We start from the raw sequence: 16,786 nt of genomic DNA, 5'->3' as shown, positions 1-16,786 counted from the left end.
TCCTTCCCACTTCCACCATTCCCCCATTACAGCTCAGGTTCGCGAGGGGAGGGGGGTGCTCTGTACTTTCTGGTGGTGGTTACTGTCCCTCTGATTTTGCCCCTTCCTCTTTGTGTGCCTTCAGTGTATCCACAGAGACCTGGCGGCTCGCAATATCCTGCTGTCAGAGAACAACGTGGTAAAGATCTGTGACTTTGGCCTGGCACGGGACATCTACAAGGACCCTGACTATGTCAGGAAAGGCAGTGTGAGTGCCATCTTCTCAAACCCTATACAGATTAGGCCCCCTTGAGGTGTTCATAATCTACTCTGGGGATGGAATAAACTGAGGAAAAGGTGAAAAAGGAGGAGTGGAACCACTTGTGTGGCCGCAACCCAGAACCATTGGCCCAATGATGTATGTGCTATCCTCCTCCTCCACCAGCAGACCTCTGTCTCCTTTCTTCTGCCTCTCAGCCTGTTGTTAACTTAGTCGTCTTTCTTTATACTCTTTACTCCCCCTTTCAGTGTCTTCATCCCTCCCTCTGGCCTAACCAAACCTCCATTCCTCCATGGAGAGAGGAGCAGGGCTATCAGCTCTGGTTTGCTTTCATTCCTTTCATCCTGTTGCTACAAGAAGGGCTGTCCTGGACATGTCCCTAACTGAATGCTTGTGCCTTGCCTCTCCCTCCTGCAGGCCCGTCTCCCACTGAAGTGGATGGCTCCAGAAAGCATCTTTGACAAGGTCTATACTACCCAGAGTGATGTCTGGTCCTTTGGGGTCCTCCTCTGGGAAATCTTCTCGCTAGGTGAGTGCTAATGAGGGTGACGGGAAGAGACGTCGATGTAGGCAAAAAAAATATGGAGGCCATATCTACCCATGAACAGAGTGATGGGGAGACAGGCATGCAGAGGTGGCCTCCAGCTCACTGAGGCAGAGGAGGCTGTCTCAGGCAGCACCGAGGACATGGGCTGTTTATGAGAAGTGAACACATCTCCCAGTGTTTGGGGAGGAAGGGCAGTCTCAGAAGGACTGGTTTCTGATGGCACATTTCATGTTCTCACCCCTCTTTGAACCTCCTTTAGGGGCATCTCCGTACCCTGGAGTCCAGATCAACGAGGAGTTCTGCCAGAGGCTCAAAGACGGTACCAGGATGAGAGCCCCAGAGTACGCCACAGCAGAAATGTGAGTCAGAAACCTCACAGATCTCAGCATTGGTCAGAACAAAGCCCTCTGTGGGATGGTAGAAACTTCCCAGATCCCAGCATAGGGCAGGACAGGCCCCTCTGTGGGATGCAAAGACCTTTCAGCCAGCATGGGGGACAAGCCAACACATCCTTCACGCCAGGCCACTGCCTGGAGGGCAAGACAGATGGGTTTGAATCCGGGCTATCTAGGTACCCTTGCATACCCACACTGGGATAGGTCTGTAGGTGGGCAATGTGCTTTCCTGCTCCGAAGGGTATCAGAGGTGTCCAAATTAGCTCCTTGTGCACTGTTATATTCAGTGCATAGTGAACCAACCCCCCTTTCAGTAGGTCCATGTGGCCAATGTGCTGAGGGGTGCTGAGCTCTCCTTCACGGTGCAGGTACATGCTGTCCCAGTGGGCACCACATGGGTAGGAGCTGCTGAGTGCAGTAGGAGGGGGTTTCTGTGGCATAAAAACAGCATCTCTTCTTGGCAGTTACCGTATAATGCTGAGCTGCTGGCATGGCGATCCCAAGGAGAGACCAACTTTCTCCGACCTGGTGGAGATACTGGGGAACCTTCTTCAGGAAAACGTCCAGCAGGTGAAAACCTCTCTGTGTCCCTGCTCAGCTCCAGACAGCTCTCTCTTTTCACACTGCTAGCTCCCTCACCGTGCCCTCCTCTGACTCCCTGGCCAATGCAATACCTTTGCATAGGCCAAGGGATAACACAGGGTTTCCTGGACGTCTGTTTCCCAGAGCTACTGGAGAGCTCATTTCTGCAATAGCCCTCTAGCTGCATCCTAATATAGCTCCACTCTTTGCAGGGTGGGTGCCCTCTCAGTCGTCATTCCAGTATTTCCATCCTAATACCCAGATGATTATTTGAAATTTTTCAGCTGAGTCAAGGCTCTGGCACTCCTGCCTCCCACATGCCTGCATAATGAAAACCAGGACTTCACCAGAGTTTCTGAAACTCTATGCTTAGATCTAAATGTCAGGGCCATGTGAACCAAACAACTGTTCCATTACAGCAGTCAGATATACAAATTTCTATGAAACTATTACTAATCACTGCCATGCAGTAACTCACCAGGACTTTTAACTGTGATGAGTGTGCAGCTCTGATTTTAATATTTTCTTGATGTTCCATTTCATAAGATGATAGCTAAATGCTTAAATATGAGTACTGTCTCATCCCAACGTCCCTAATTTTAACCTTTGAGCACTGGATCCCAGCACAGGCATGACTAAGCTGCAATGATGTGCCCCCAGAGCACACTGTTCTGCCCATGTAGGCTAGAGAACTGTAGGTGCCATAGGACTGGGTTGTTTTCCTGCTCACACACACCTACCTGCACCTGCAACATTCACAGCTGCTTAACGCAGAGGGCACAGAAATCTCCAGCCAGATATTTTGTCCCAGAGAAACAAAAGACATGAACCAGAAATTTTCCTCCCCAACTCTGACAGCTTCTTCTTGTAAAGCCCTTTCTTGTGGGAAAGCCCTCCCCTTCTTGTAAGGCCACTCACTCTTCTTCCTACCAGGAAGGGAAGGATTACATCCCGCTGAACGACTCTCACAGCTCAGAAGATGATGGTTTCTCCCAGGTGCCTTCCTCTGCCCAGCAAAACTCAGATGAAGAGGACTTTGACATGAGGATACGCTGCCACAGCCTAGCAGCAAGGTGAATCCCCTCTGAAAAGGGCAGAGAGCACCCAGTAGGCAGCCAGCAGCCTGAGCTGTAAGGGAGCCTGAGACATATGGGGAGAACCCTGTAGCAAGATGCTGAAAAAATCCCAGGTGATCAGGTGTGATCCAAGCATTTACGCCGTAACATCTTGCTTATGAAAGCAAAATCATTCTCCTTTGCTGATGAGAAAGAGCCCTTGATGTGTAAGCCTATGACATTCCTTCTCCTGCCTCCAGATACACGTCCCAGTAAAGGCATTGTGGCCCATCGGGTAGATGAGGAAAGAAGGTGTCAGCTGAGCCTCTGCCCTTCTGCTAGTGCAGAAGCTTCATCCTGTCTGTTCCTAACTAACCCAAACAATTAGGCCTAAGCTTCTTGTCTCCTGGGAGCTGTGATAGTGTGATGCCTGGGATCTAGATAACATTACTGTACTTATCCAAAGCCCAGAGGTAATCAGGGCCTGATGCAATCAGGAAGTCTGGGTGCTCCCCACTGCAGAAGTAGTATGGGTTTGAGAGGCCTAAGGTGACCCCTTTCCCCTCCCAAAATCCACCATTTGGGTCATCTGCCTCCCTGCATACTTTGGTTGCAGGAAGAGGAGGTTGGGTTCAGGTTCTTTTTATTCAGGGCATTGACTCTGTTGGTTTTTACTGAATACAGTATGCTTCTGTCAGCAGATACTACAACTGTGTCTCATTCCCTGGTTGTTTGACGGGAGGAAATCAGATCAGGTGTCCATCCAGGATAAAGACATTTGAAGAGTTTCCCATGACACATACAATGTACAAGGCACACCCGGTGAGTAGCACCTGAATGGGGTAGAGCAGGGGGCAAAAAAATGTTCAGCTGTTTCCTGACACCTTTGCTGTTAAGATCATGGAAGGAAGATCACTCCTATCTAATGTCAGTCTGTCTGTGTCATTCCTGTTCAGTCCGTCCAGTCCTATGCACATTCATTTCTCCACCTGGCACATAGGGGTTTCTCTACAGCACAGCTTGTACTGCCTGAGTGTGAAATAGGGAGGTTAGATCTACAAGCAAGGACTATAAAGGACCTCAGTGAAGAGCTTGCTCTTCACCCTTCTCAAATCTGTAAACATGGCCTGGTCAAGCATGCTGAAATCCAGACAGGACTAGGTAAATCCAGAGTGCTTGTCTGTACCTCCCCTATCTTGACCCACATGGCAGTGTGCAGTAGGAGCCCTCCTGGCCTCTCCAAACTGGGCTGGTACTTCTATAGTGGCAAAACTTAAGTCGTCTCCTTAGTCTTAGAGGAAAATGTCACCTCTCACAGACTTGATGGTAATACATCTTCCAGGTAGGAAGCACTCTTTTTTTTCCCCAAAAAAGTGGTACTGAACTGCACACACAAATCCTCCCTTTGTACGTACTGCTTTTAAGAAAGCACCTAAGAAAATCAGTTCCAGCAAGACCGTAAAGCATGCTGGTAAAGTGCCCCTACTCCTTTTTTCCCATCACAGATACACATGATCTCATCTCCTGAATGATTCCTCCTCCCTTCCCACTCTGATCAGTCGACAGGGATGTTACTGATAACTCCTGTTGCTTCCTTCCAGGACAATCAGACAGACAGTGGGATGGTTCTGGCATCTGAGGAATTTGAGAGGATAGAAAACCGACACAGAAAAGAAGGTGGATTCAGGTACTCCTTAAGTCTAGCCACTCAGACCTCCCTGCTGCCAAATGCAGTGAGACCAGGAGGCAGCTCTTGGTGTCTCCTCATAGGGTATACCTCTTGGGGCTCTCAGCAGCAGCAGGGCTGTGGGCCCTGAGCCAGATAAGTCCATGCACACATTAATGAGAGGCAAAATGCACGAAGAACAGACCTGCCTGCTGCTTCCTAGGGTTTAAAAATATGAACTGTGCCCATTCAATGAGAATGTGTCCATTAAGATAATGAGGCACAGTGGAGTGACGGTGTTAATAAGACTTTCAATGCTTATTGACATTTTCTGGTGAAATATCAGGGCTTGTTCAAGCAGTGGCAGGTGGGATGGATGGAAACTATGTGGCTGCCACCTCCCTCTCCCAGCCCTGACCCATGTGGTACAGGGCCCCGATGTGGCATTGCAGGGATGGTACAGGCCTTAGGACTTCCCAAGTGCCAGTACTGAGCCTGGCAGGTTGAGCTGGCACTCTCGGTGCTGAGGATGTTATGGATGGTTATGTACTTGCACCAGGCTTGGAAACTGGGCAAGAACCTGTCCAGCTCATCTCTGCTTGGTGCTGGAGCAGCCTGGGACCTTGTCTCCATGACAGTGTGTTGAGCGAGCCATGTCAGCTCATGTGTAGACAAGACCAGTCCCAAGCCTCTTCCTCACCTCCTCTGCCTCCCAACATGAAATCAGACTGGTCATTGTCTTTTCCCTTAGCCACAGCCCTGTGGTCTCTCTGCTGTTGTATCAGACTGTCTCCTGCTTCTTGTCCTTGTCCTCTTTTCCTTAAGGCACGTTCCTGTTGTCTCCTACAACATGGGCTACTGGGTGTCCCGTCTCCTGGAAAACACTGCCCTTAAACCTCTCCTTGAATGTGTCCCTGCCCTCGCTCTTGTGACTTCTTGCCAGTCACCTGGTATTGGCAGGTGCTGAGATGGGATTGCCGATTTCCTCCCACATCTTCTTCGTCATCTTCCTTCATTTCCTTTTCCCCCATCCTAGCTGTTGGTTTGTATCAGTTTCTGTTACTCCTGCCAGGTCTAGGACCAATAGAGGCAATGTCTCTTGTCTCTCCCTGCTCATTGGGGTCCCAACCCTTCCCTGGGCTTCCCAAAGGTATCTAGAGAGCTGAAATAACTCTGTCACTGGGTTAAGGGCAGATTTTTCACAAAACATACAGGCTGTGCTTAGGTTTAGAACAAGGCCTGGTGTTGTGCTTTGAAATGGAGGTGTAGGTCCGTTCCTGACCCTGCCTCTGCCCCGTGCATTAGCAGATGGTGTTTCCTGAAGCTGGGATCTCTCTAAGCAGGACAGAGGCTTTCCAGGAGTGCTCAGTTTGATCTTGTGTGTCTCTCTCCCTCACAGCAGTAAAGGGCCCAGCCGAACTGCAGAGCTGCCAGGGGAACAGTCGGACCTGCGGGGCAGATGTCGGCCATCATATGGGTCCCAAGTCGGAGGCCAGACTTTTTACAACAGTGAATACGGGGAGCTGTCAGAACACTCTGAGGATGGCAGCTGCACCCCGCCTGGAGAGGGGGCCAGTCCCCCCACTCTCCACACTTCCTTCTTCTCTGAGCAGTACTAATGGCATCAGGCCCTGGAGGCGCCTGCCGAGGCAACCCTCTCACCCTCAAGGCACGTCATCAGGGTCACTCAGAGCTTCTCCTTCAACCTATGCCCAACCCCAGCAGGGAACCTACCCCAAATGGATGGGGAACACTAATGTCCTTGGAACCGCAGCATGATGGCCCATGCTGCGCCTCCAGCTGCAGCTTCCCCGTGCCAGGACTGGAAGGAGCACCTCGCTGATTCCTCACGTTTCTTTTCTTCCTGTGGCTCAGACAGATGCATTCTGCCGGCGAGTGGGTGCCTGTGTTCAGCACTATAGCACCTTCTGCCAAGCATCCAGCCTCCACTCAGATCAGCTTCCCATTCAGAAAGCCTATTTCAGGTCAGATATAAATAGACCTGTCTTAGTCTCAAGTTTCTTCCTGGTGTGCAGTCTGAATGTTTTTCCTTGGATTGCTTCCTCCTCCTCTCCTCATGATGTCAGCTGCTGAGCTGTGGAGCAGAATCAAAGGGAAGAAATCCCTAGTGGTATTAGGAGCAAGAGCAGGACATTTAAAAGAGGTGTACGGAGACATCCTTAGGGATCTTTGTAAATGTTCATGCACACTTCATTCCAGGTAGGTGCCAGCCTCTCCATCTCCTCTGCAAGCAAGACCCACTTCTCTCTCATCTCTGCTGGAGGAAAACCTGTCAATCTGCCTTATCACCAGGATTACTTTAGCCATCTCAACACAGCTAGTGCTGAGTAGGTCAGCAGCTGATGGCTACAGTCCTCCCAGTGAGATAAACAGCAACTATTTTTGCAGGCCCTGTGAAAACCAGGGTTTTATATGATCTGTGCTGGGAGCTGGTTACTCACAGGTCTGCTGCACTTGCCTCCCCCTTCTCCCAGAGCAGTGCTGAGATCATTTGTTGCTCGAGTAAGAAATTAAAGCAAAGCTGTGTTAATTTCAGCTGGCTTCTAAACATAGAGTGAAAATGGGTTGTTTGCTGGGAGGAAAAGGATCAAAGTGGTAGGGAGTGAAATGTTTATTTTCAAGTTGCTGCAAGGGTTTTGGAAACAATGGAAGGAACAGAGCTCCAGCAATGAGGTGCCCTGGGTTGCATCCCCTTGTGTGTTGGCATCACTGAGCACGTGGAGGGCGGCACCTGGCCAGGGCTCAAGCCCCAGTTCTCCTGGATGGACTGTTCTGCACTATGACATTTCCTCTCTGCCCGATGGGCTCCTCTCCAGTTTCTGTTGCAGAGCCGCCAGCACAGTGTACCGATCTCTGGAGGACTGAGGAACATTTATTTGCTAAGGAAACATCGTATCACTTGGGCCTTTTGTTTCTAAAAGGTACCACGTGAATTCAGAGCTCTGGGGAACCTCCGCAGCCCCTCTCTACAGATTTCTGCGCTGCTGCCTCACCACTTCCCACCTACTTCTTTCCATCCTGCTCACAATCCGAGAGCTCAGCCACAGAGCACAGTTACGTCACCGCCAGAGGAGCCTGGGTGAAGAGGCTCATCTGAACAGCTTGTCATCATCTCTTCTCCCACATGCCCATCCGTGGCTGGCAGAGCTCCTTGCACCAGGGCATCTTAGCACCGGGGAGTTTCTGCTTGCGGGCCACACCTCTGTGCACAGAGCCAAGGGTTTGGTTTGGACTCTTTAAATTGTGTTTCCTGTCAGACGTACTGCTTTCCCAAACTGTGTTTCTTTTCCAGCAGAGGGTTTTATGCGTTTCCTGACGTGAGCCTGTGAGTCCTTACAGATGACTTTCCCAAGTCTTAATTATAGTTCTCCGCACAAGTGTAATGGGGAGATTTATTTAGCACATGGGAAATGCATGCCTGTCAATCAGATTCTCTAAGCCTGTGCAGAGCGCTTAATGTTCCCCTCCCTTTTCGCGTCAGCAGGATGACATGGCTGTGATTTCCATGGCAAAAAGAGGCACAAAGCCGGACCAGCTTGAGCCAAACTGGCTCAGGATGTGGAATTGGAAACTGCATGTGACAATGAATTCCCTGAATTCTACTGGTGTCCCCTGAAGTTGCCAGGAATTTAAACATCTTTAAGTAATTGTTATGACTCAGTAAGAATCCTCTGGCAGGAGATGCTGGAGAGCCAGGCCAAGGAAGTAGGACAGCCAACGGAGTGTAGGCCAGACCAAATTCTCCTGCCCTTATCTTGCCCTGGTTTTTGAACTGGTGGTTTCTTGACGGAAGGAAGGCTGCATGTGCCCCATGCTGCTGGAGGTCTCCACCAGCATTCACATGGGTGGAAGGTGACAGACGGCTGAGTTAAATTCAGGCTGCTTGCTGGGTGACATGCATCCAAAGGACCCAGGCTCTCTTGTTTCCAGTGCTTCACAAACAGTTCTCTGCCTGGAAACACAGCCCCATCTGAGACAGGGCCCCAGAAAGAGCCCTATAAATAAAATAGTAGTTGAAAAACAAAATTCCAAAGTAGCTGCAAGTCCTTGTCCTTATGCGAGGGATAGAAACGTACTAGCAAAGCCCGACACTTTCAAAGCACGGGCAAGATTCCTCAGCAGAAAGAGGACAGAGGCATCTGAGTGCCCTGGCTGGCTGTCAGCACTCCCAACCAGCCAGGACAGCTGCACTTTGTCTCTAAGGTTCAGCTGTAAATTGCCCACAAGCATCCTTGTGGAGAAGGGTTACTTCATTAGAGCCATTGTTAAGATCCCCTGCTTCACTCTGGGGAAAGCACTGGTGTGGCACCTGGTTTTTGAACATTACAATCATTCGACTCCACAGAAGTTTATTTTCTCTCTTTTGCACCATCTTGATGGGGGGGGGGGGGTGTGGAATCAGATCCTATTGTATCTGCATCAACAGCGTTGCATGAACAATGCAGCCATGATACGAGCAAATGCTGGCTCCTCTTCAGACACTCCTGCTGCTGAAGAACAATTGTAGTGTGGGATATTGAAGTGCTGTTGAGACAATCGTACTTTTGCTGTCTTAAAGGTGTACTAAAATTAGAGTGTACAAACCTGATACCATTGCCCACACTCTTGCGTTATTTCTGGCATTTTTTTCTTTACAGTCTCCAGATAAGTGTGAGCATGAAATGAAGCTGGTCTGTTTTGGTTTAAAGATGTGAGGCAACAGTGTTGTCTGTCTTTCCACAGCAACAAAGGAGTATTTCAACTTTTAAAAGCCAGGGTTCAATGATTGTGCCTGCTACGTTCACCATGCACTCTGTTTTGTTTGGGCTTTTTACTGGAACTCAACATTGAAGCTAAGCTATTTATCATCCTCCTCCTTTAAAATGACTGTTCCCAGTCTACGCGCAGTCTCATTTTTCCTTACAAAGTGTTGGTGTTGAGAGGACATTCCTCCCTCACGAAAACAGAGCGTTGGGTCCCCTACTTGCAAATACATGTATGTCTTTGAAGAAAAACCTGTGTATCAAGTAACACTTCATTTATATTGCAATATTTTAGCCTGGTACCTGTTGTTGCTACAGCAGCATTCAATGTTTCAGTGGGCTGCCTTTGAAGCAAGTAGGTTACAACATGGGTTATGTGCGAGTACAGAAGTGTGGTCTGTGTGTGTGAGCGTGTGTTTTGTGGGTGCGTGTGTGGGTGTTTGCATGTGAGAAGTTTTCCTACCAGTCAGCGTATGTGAGTGTTTATAACTCACGTTGAGTCTTGTCTCTGGAAGTTCACGGTTATGTATCAAACCAGTTAGAACACTGCTTTCTTTCCTCTCCTCCTATAGTACTTGTTATCCTTTGTCATTAAGAGTTTTGTTGTAATATCTAAATGTGAAAACGAATAAAGTCATAACTGGCAGCGGCTCTTTGCTTCCTGGAGGCCACCGCTGCAGCGCTCCCGGCTCCCCACGCAGCACCGGGCAGCCCGACCCTGGCCTAAGCAATTAGCACATTTCGGTTTTATTATTTTTACTTTTGTGTCGCTTTGCATTTCCCCGCATCCTCTAGGAAACAGCTGGCCTTTGTGGCATTTCCATCCAGGATGAAACTCGGTCTTTTCTCATGGCGAAGGCGGATATGCTTTGGTTAAGCTTGCTGACAGGAGCCGCCGACCCCACCATCCCCGCTGCCATCTCCCACAGACCCGCCACGCTTCCTCGCCGCCTCGTCCCCGGAGTCTGGGACCCCCCCCGGCCCCTCCTGCCCTCCTTCACCACACAGCGCCGGGAGGGACCGACGGCGGCGGACACCACCCGTCCCTCCCGGACACCCGCCTTCTCCTCAGCGCCCGGAGCCCCCGTCCCCAGGCGCCGAGGCGAGCCCCTCAGCGGGCGGAGGGAGGCGCGGCGGCAGCGCCCCGCAGGTGGCGCCATCATCCTGACGGCGGCCGCGGGTCCCGGGGCAGAGGCCGGGCGGGAAGATGGCGGCGGGTGGCGCCGCGGGCCTTTGGCAACGTAAAGCCTGACAGGAAAGCGAAGGGCGGGCGGGAGTCACGGGCGGGATCTGGGCTGAAGGAAGTGTTGCGCGCCCGGGGAGCGCTGGAAATGGATTTATGACCGTTTCCCCCCAAAAATCACCAGGAGGTGGGGTGAAGCCTGAGGTACGGCTCCATCCTCGCCCCTGTGGTGACCTGCAAAGACCTCAGTGCCATTTGCCTGCCAAAAAAAAGGCCCCCTGAGGAGCGGCCACTGCCAGAGGCATGGCTGCCCTATGCCGGGTGGGGAGACGTCGTGATGTCCTCTCAGCTCCGGCTTCTCCACCACCTTCATCCAGCTCCACCACCAATGAAAGTGGCCAAAGGGACATTTTAACTCTCCTCTCCCCATCCAGGGACCTGTCCATCTGGGGGACGAAGAGATCAAAGCTGCTCTGATCATGAAATACCCCATTTTTGTGCATCCTGGCGCAGCGCTCGGCTGCTCCTCTCCTGGGGTTCCTGTCCTGGGGCCACGAGCCCTCAGCCGCTCCTCTCCTGCCTCCCAGCCTGTCCGTAGGAGACGAGCGGCCGAGGGCTCGTGGCCCCGCGTGTGGCACAGGGCAACCTCCGGGATCTTGTTCCGTGAGGAGGGATGGGATCAAGCGGACAGCCCTCACACAGGGAGTCGAGCATGGCAGACCACCTATCGCCGGCAGAAACACAGCCCAGAGGAAACTGGACAGGGCAAAATGAAAAGCAGCTTTTTGTTGTGGTTAGAAAAGGGAACTGGGAAGTCACTGGGTGGGCCCTTTGGCTTTTTTTTGTTTCTAATGTGGCCAGTGAATGTTTTCTCACTGCTTTTCAAAAGTGCTTTGAGATCCTTCTCTGAAGGTCAATGCAGTAATAGCAAGGAATCCTTCAGGTTCCTAGGACTCCCTGGCCTCTTCTGAGGACATTTCAGCAATAAAGCACATCTCTTTGCACTGAAATGATGCAGAGCTCTTACTGCTGAAAAATCAAACTACTGTCTGCACTGCAAGAACGACGGCTCCAAAACATGTTGTGCACGGTGCATTATCAGTGTGTTTACCACAACTCTCACACTCTGGCTGGGGTGAAAGTTTGGGTGAAATGTGGAGGGGCCATTAATAGCATCTGGTTCCTCACCCAGTATTAACCAAGAAGAGCAAAATTTAATCTAAAAAACGTGGAGGCAGAACATTCAGCTGCCGTTTCAGAAGCATTTCCTGGATTGTACTGACATTTCTACAGAGCTTTTCATAAACAGCTTCTCAGAGGATTTTACAGAGCCAGACACTACATGCCTTTAGCAGAGCCCATAGGTCCACTCTGCTCCGAGATGCAGGTTTGCAAGCCTGCTGCTTTCCTTGGGAATGGCACGGGTGTCTCCAAGGGCAGGATTACAACCACCAGTTGCATCTCAACGAAATAAACAGACTATGCTTTGATGGTGTTATCTTACACACACACGTGACCAGGTGCATCGCAAATGGATAAATTACAAAACCTTCCAAGAGAGAACAGTTTAATAAGATACTTAGGTTAAACACCAGACTTATCGCAGGGCCCTCCCGAGCAGCTGGGGAAGTCACCAAGGAGACCGTATCTGAAAAGAACAGCAGCACAGCTATTTGTTCAGAAATCTAGAAAATATCCTAACTCACAGCCCTGCAGTACTTGTTTTCTTTGCCACAAATAATTTGCAGATAGTTTGCCTTTCAAAGTCCAAGGCGGCCATTACGTTATTTTGTTACATCTCTGAACAGGCTTAAATCCTTAAACTATGATGATAGTTAAAGACAGAGTAACTCATCAAGTCCTGTTTTACAGTATTTCATGGGATTAATGTTTATTTAAACATTTGAGTGTTTGTAAGATTTCCCATTCTAGTACACCAGAAGTGAGTAGCTCTGAATTGGGTAGAGTGACCACATCCTGACACAGAGGCTGTGTTCCTGCCCCAACAGCCCTTTCAGCGTTAACTGGACAGACTGAACACGCTCCACCTCTTTTTCACACATACAGCCCTTTCTCCCCCCATTTCAGAGACCCTTTTAAACCACCTCTCCTATCTTTTTGATGGCCAGCGCTCCCGATCTGGAAATTAAAGACACCGAGGAGCCACGGGAGCCCGTATGTGTCCCTACATCTAATTCCTTGAAGAGCCGCGGGTCGCTAGAGCCAAGCGTTCCTTACAGACGTCGCTGAGGCACCAGGAGCGGCCAGGCCCGGGCACATCCTCCCCCGCGCCCGAGCTCCCACCACCGCCATGGCCACCCTCCTCCACGCTGCCACGCCCCGGTGACGTCATTACACATAACCCCGCCCCATCTCGGTAACCCCGCCCCCTCGCGGGCGTGGCTTTCGCACCTAGCCCCGCCTCTCGCCCTCGTGGCGCTGGGCGGGGCGTGACGCGCCTGCGCAGTGTGAGGAGCGCCGGGTTGCAGTCGAGGCGCCGGGCGCGGAGCCGGCGGCTTGAGAGCGGCGCGGCTGCGGGAAGGCGCGGGGGGCCCGGCCGCCCCCGGGACGGGACAAGCCGAACCGAACCGAGCCGAGCCTAGCCTAGCCTGGAGCGGCGGCCACCCGCTGCGGCTGCCGGCTCGGGCAGCGGGATGCGCCGCCCGCCGCACTAAGGCGGCGCCGAGCCCCGAGGCGAAGCGAGGCGGTGCGGCGCGCCGAGCCGAGCCCAGCCTGAGGCGAGCCCCGCGGCCGTGTGTGAGCGCGACTGAGGCGGCGGCGGCTCCTCCCGGCGGCTTTCCTCGGGGCCGTCGCGGGGCTTGTGCGGGGAGGGGGCCGCGGCGCCGCCCCCGCCTCCTCCCCTCCGCTCGCCCGGCACGGGCAAGAGGCAGGTGGGCGGCCGGGGCTCCCCCGCGGCGGCGGGCGGGCGGCCGGCATGAGCGCGGCGCCCTGAGGGGCCGGCGGAGAGGGGGTCGCCCCGAGCAGCCTCTCCCCCCCCCCCCACCCCGGGGGGCCGCTTTCGACGGATCGGACTCGGCCGGGACCTGCCATGACTCCGCTGGCTCCTCCCATGGCATGAGCCCGTGCTCTCCTCCCCCCCCTCCGCCTGCTTTCGGTCTTTCTCCGCTCCTGGGCTGTCAGATGGGATAAAACACACCCGGGCGTGTGGGGCTCGGCGCTGCCGCGGGGGAAGCGGCGGAGGCAACCGGTGACGGCCGTCGGTTCGCCCGGAGTCGAAGATGAGCTGGCGGTGGGCTCGCCAGCACCGGAACGGCGGCTCCTCCGTCCTGCTCCTCCTGCTGCTCTGGCACTGCTGGGTCCGGCCGGCCGGCGCCGACAACGCCAGCCAGGCGTACTACACCGCCCTCATCAACGTGACGGTGCTGAGCCCCGAGCGGGGCGGCCCCACGCTGCTGAGGATCGACCGCGGCCGCTACGGGCAGGATTCCCCCAAGGTGGAGGTGAAGGGCCTGCTGGTGGCTCCCGTCCCCATCAACGGAGGTAACGCTTCCTTTCGCAGCCGTCGGTCGCTTGCTGTCGGGTGCCTCCTCCGCAAGGCCTTTGTCTGAGCTTTGCAGACTTTCCTAGAGAGCTCTGACAAACGAGGAGGAAGAACTTGCCCGCAGGAAAATTAAAAAAAAAAAGAAAAAGAAAATCCATGATCTGAGAGCGCAGGCTTTAATAAGGGCTCTGCGAAGCATGGTGTGTTTCCCAGCATGGATGCCAGCAGGCTAGTCCTATTGAGCGATGAAAGCGTTATTTCTAAACTAATTCCAGAGAGTCGGTAGCAATAGTTAACAGGATTCGGTGTCAGCGTTGCCGTGAATCTCGGAACAGCTGCATAGCTATCTCACCGTGATAGATATGCATCTGGATGGCTTTTGGAGCTGCACGAAGTCATGGTTGTTCAGTGTACGTTTCTTAAAAATGCTGTTTAAGCTGTCCATCGAGACATGGAAGGACTGAAGCTGTCAAGCTATTACTCTCATGGCCAGTCCAAAAGGCACTTGTTTGCGGTACTGCTGTGTAGTGCCTTCAAATAAGTTTTCTTTTTATTAAGCGAAGCTGTTGTCCATCGATTGTTTTTTGACAAATGTTGGGTTTTATAGAGAACACTAATTTAAACAAGTGAGAGTATTGTCTTGATTTCTGCCCGAAACGAAATCAACTGCTTCAGTCATAGTGATGTGGTTTTAGGGGTATCTTATTTTGAAAACCCTTCTTGACATTATGTAAACTGCCATCTTTAAGAAATGGATCACTTGATGGATCGCAGTGGTCCCAACCTGTCTCCTGGACACTAAACCTCTGAATAATGCATTAAGTGAAATAATGTAGTCAGTTAAGACTAGACTCTTTTTTAAAAGAATTGATAAGGCAGAACTACTGTATTATTAAAAGCTTTTGAGAATTTACCAAATCTTAAGATCAGGAAAATACTTTGATGCTTCTTCAGAACAAAATGCATCCTACTAGGCAGCCTGCTATAAGCTTCTAGTATGTATGAAGCAGACTGCATCAGCAGATGCTTGCCAGTTTCATTGAAGCTCAGCTTCATTAGCTTTACAAAGTGTTAACTAGATTATATTAATTCAGCATATTTTGGGGTGGAAGGGTGAGGAAGCAGAAATCATTGAGCAAGTCTACTGTAAAATGATTTTCATTTGTACTTCAAATCCAACCTTCACCATGCTCTCGCAGTCAGCTATCATCAAATATGCTCAGTCTTTCTTCTGCTTCCTCGTATTCCTCACTTAAACACAGACACCCCAACTGCCATATGAAATTGGGAGGCTGTCCTGAAAGTGTTAGTTACATAAACACTGTTGTTGCAAGTAGTATTTTTAGGGTTTTTAAAACTGCTGTCCTTTAATATATCCAAGGTATCAAAATGCTTGATTTTATTTTTTAATAGCTACATTATTTGTCAGTAAAAACTTTTGATATTAGTTACTTTTTAACCTGCTTCTGTAACTTTTTCTGCTTTCTTCTGATATGGTCTTCACTAAAGTGTGATGAAAACATTGAGGAAGGCTGACAGCATTTTCACTGGAAGCTAGTAATGAGAGAAGAGCTAAATAAAATTGAGCAGTCCATAAGCAGCATTTTTATACCTTACTGCTAAGTATTATGATGAATAACTTCTGTGAGGAAGCACAGCAGGAATCATGAAAGTGCAGACCTCAATTTCTGCAGTTTTGACATGCTGCAGTCACTAAAGCTTTGCCATCAGTTGTTGGGGAGATTCAGTTTTGTTCTTCTGTTTGTCAACAGAAGACTGTTAAAGCAAAGACTGCAGCAGTTGTCTTCCTTGAAAGTTCTTCTGAATTGTTCTGTGTAGGTTGTTATATAGTACGCATTTTATTTGAATTTTGCCGAGGCGCACTTCATCTGGCTTGAAAATATTTCATGTAGTAGGAGAGACTGGAATATCTTATGCTTTTAGTTAAGATGTTCTTGAATGCTTAAGGGTCTTATGTTTGTATTCTGCTTTTTTCTATCTAGCTCTGATAAGACAATGCTGTCATGCTGAAAGTAATTGCTCTAATGCCTTTTTATCAGCCTGCTAATATTGCTGTAGAACTTGTTTGCAAAATGTTTTTTTCTGATAGCTCTTAATACGAGTAGCTAGCACCAGCCTCTGCTGTTAGAGCAGTAAATGCTCTACCCCAATTCTCATGTATCCTAAGAAGAAACGACTCTACAACTTTTAACAACTATATCTGAAGATACCTTGACTTTGAAAGTGCTTTGATGTCAAGCATTCACCCATTTATGGGCTATCCCTTGAAATTTCCACAGACGTGGACCATCTGTTAGCACCTTGATGGTGTAGACTGGGGCATCCATGTTTTAGAGCTGAAATGTCCTTAATGTCACATTTTTGCATGCTGTGTTAAGAAAGGATTCATTGCCTGCAGGTAAATAAATGAATTTACTAATTCAAGATTTGGGGCCAATGATCTGCTGCTGAACGTACACCATTTGTAATAGCACAGCCTGTGATTTTAAGCGGTGTGCTCTGCAGTGGTTTTTTGTTAACGTGTTCTTGATTATGCCCAATATTTTATATACTATTTTTGAAGTTGCCAGTCCATGTCATTACACATCCTTTAAATCTCAGTGCAGAATGATATTTCAGTCGCTTCTCCTGTTTCTTTAGCAGAATTCCTTTAATCAAATTCAACCTTGTCATGTTAATACATGTATTAAAACTCCCTTTTCTTTTTATAGACCTCTGTATGAAATTGATACTGGCCTTCAAAAGCGATGTTCCCCTGCAAGTGATATGGCAGTAATTCACATGACCGCTTGTGAATGTGACTTGTGAAAGTG

The 16,786-nt window shown here is 50.2% G+C and overlaps 2 protein-coding genes across 2 annotated transcripts in view; both read left to right on the top strand.

Moving 5' to 3' along the window:
* The window catches only part of FLT4 (fms related receptor tyrosine kinase 4), a 59,950-nt gene extending 49,960 nt beyond the window's left edge, over window positions 1-9,990 (top strand). The window contains exons 23-30 of the mRNA XM_075056551.1: window positions 125-247; window positions 677-788; window positions 1,066-1,165; window positions 1,666-1,771; window positions 2,717-2,856; window positions 3,540-3,660; window positions 4,440-4,525; window positions 5,904-9,990. Coding sequence (XP_074912652.1) covers window positions 125-247; window positions 677-788; window positions 1,066-1,165; window positions 1,666-1,771; window positions 2,717-2,856; window positions 3,540-3,660; window positions 4,440-4,525; window positions 5,904-6,123 — 1,008 coding nt within the window. The 3' untranslated portion in view covers window positions 6,124-9,990. The remainder of the gene's footprint in view (window positions 1-124; window positions 248-676; window positions 789-1,065; window positions 1,166-1,665; window positions 1,772-2,716; window positions 2,857-3,539; window positions 3,661-4,439; window positions 4,526-5,903) is intronic.
* A 2,941-nt stretch (window positions 9,991-12,931) lies between these two features.
* Window positions 12,932-16,786, top strand: part of RNF130 (ring finger protein 130) — a 43,179-nt gene continuing 39,324 nt past the window's right edge. Inside the window, exon 1 of the mRNA XM_075057016.1 lies at window positions 12,932-13,951. Coding sequence (XP_074913117.1) covers window positions 13,690-13,951 — 262 coding nt within the window. The 5' untranslated portion in view covers window positions 12,932-13,689. The remainder of the gene's footprint in view (window positions 13,952-16,786) is intronic.

Source organism: Buteo buteo, chromosome 24, assembly GCF_964188355.1.
Source record: "Buteo buteo chromosome 24, bButBut1.hap1.1, whole genome shotgun sequence".
Classification (NCBI taxonomy): Eukaryota; Metazoa; Chordata; class Aves; order Accipitriformes; family Accipitridae; genus Buteo; species Buteo buteo.
Note: the sequence above shows the minus strand (reverse complement) of the source record. Positions and strands in the feature narration are given on the sequence as shown.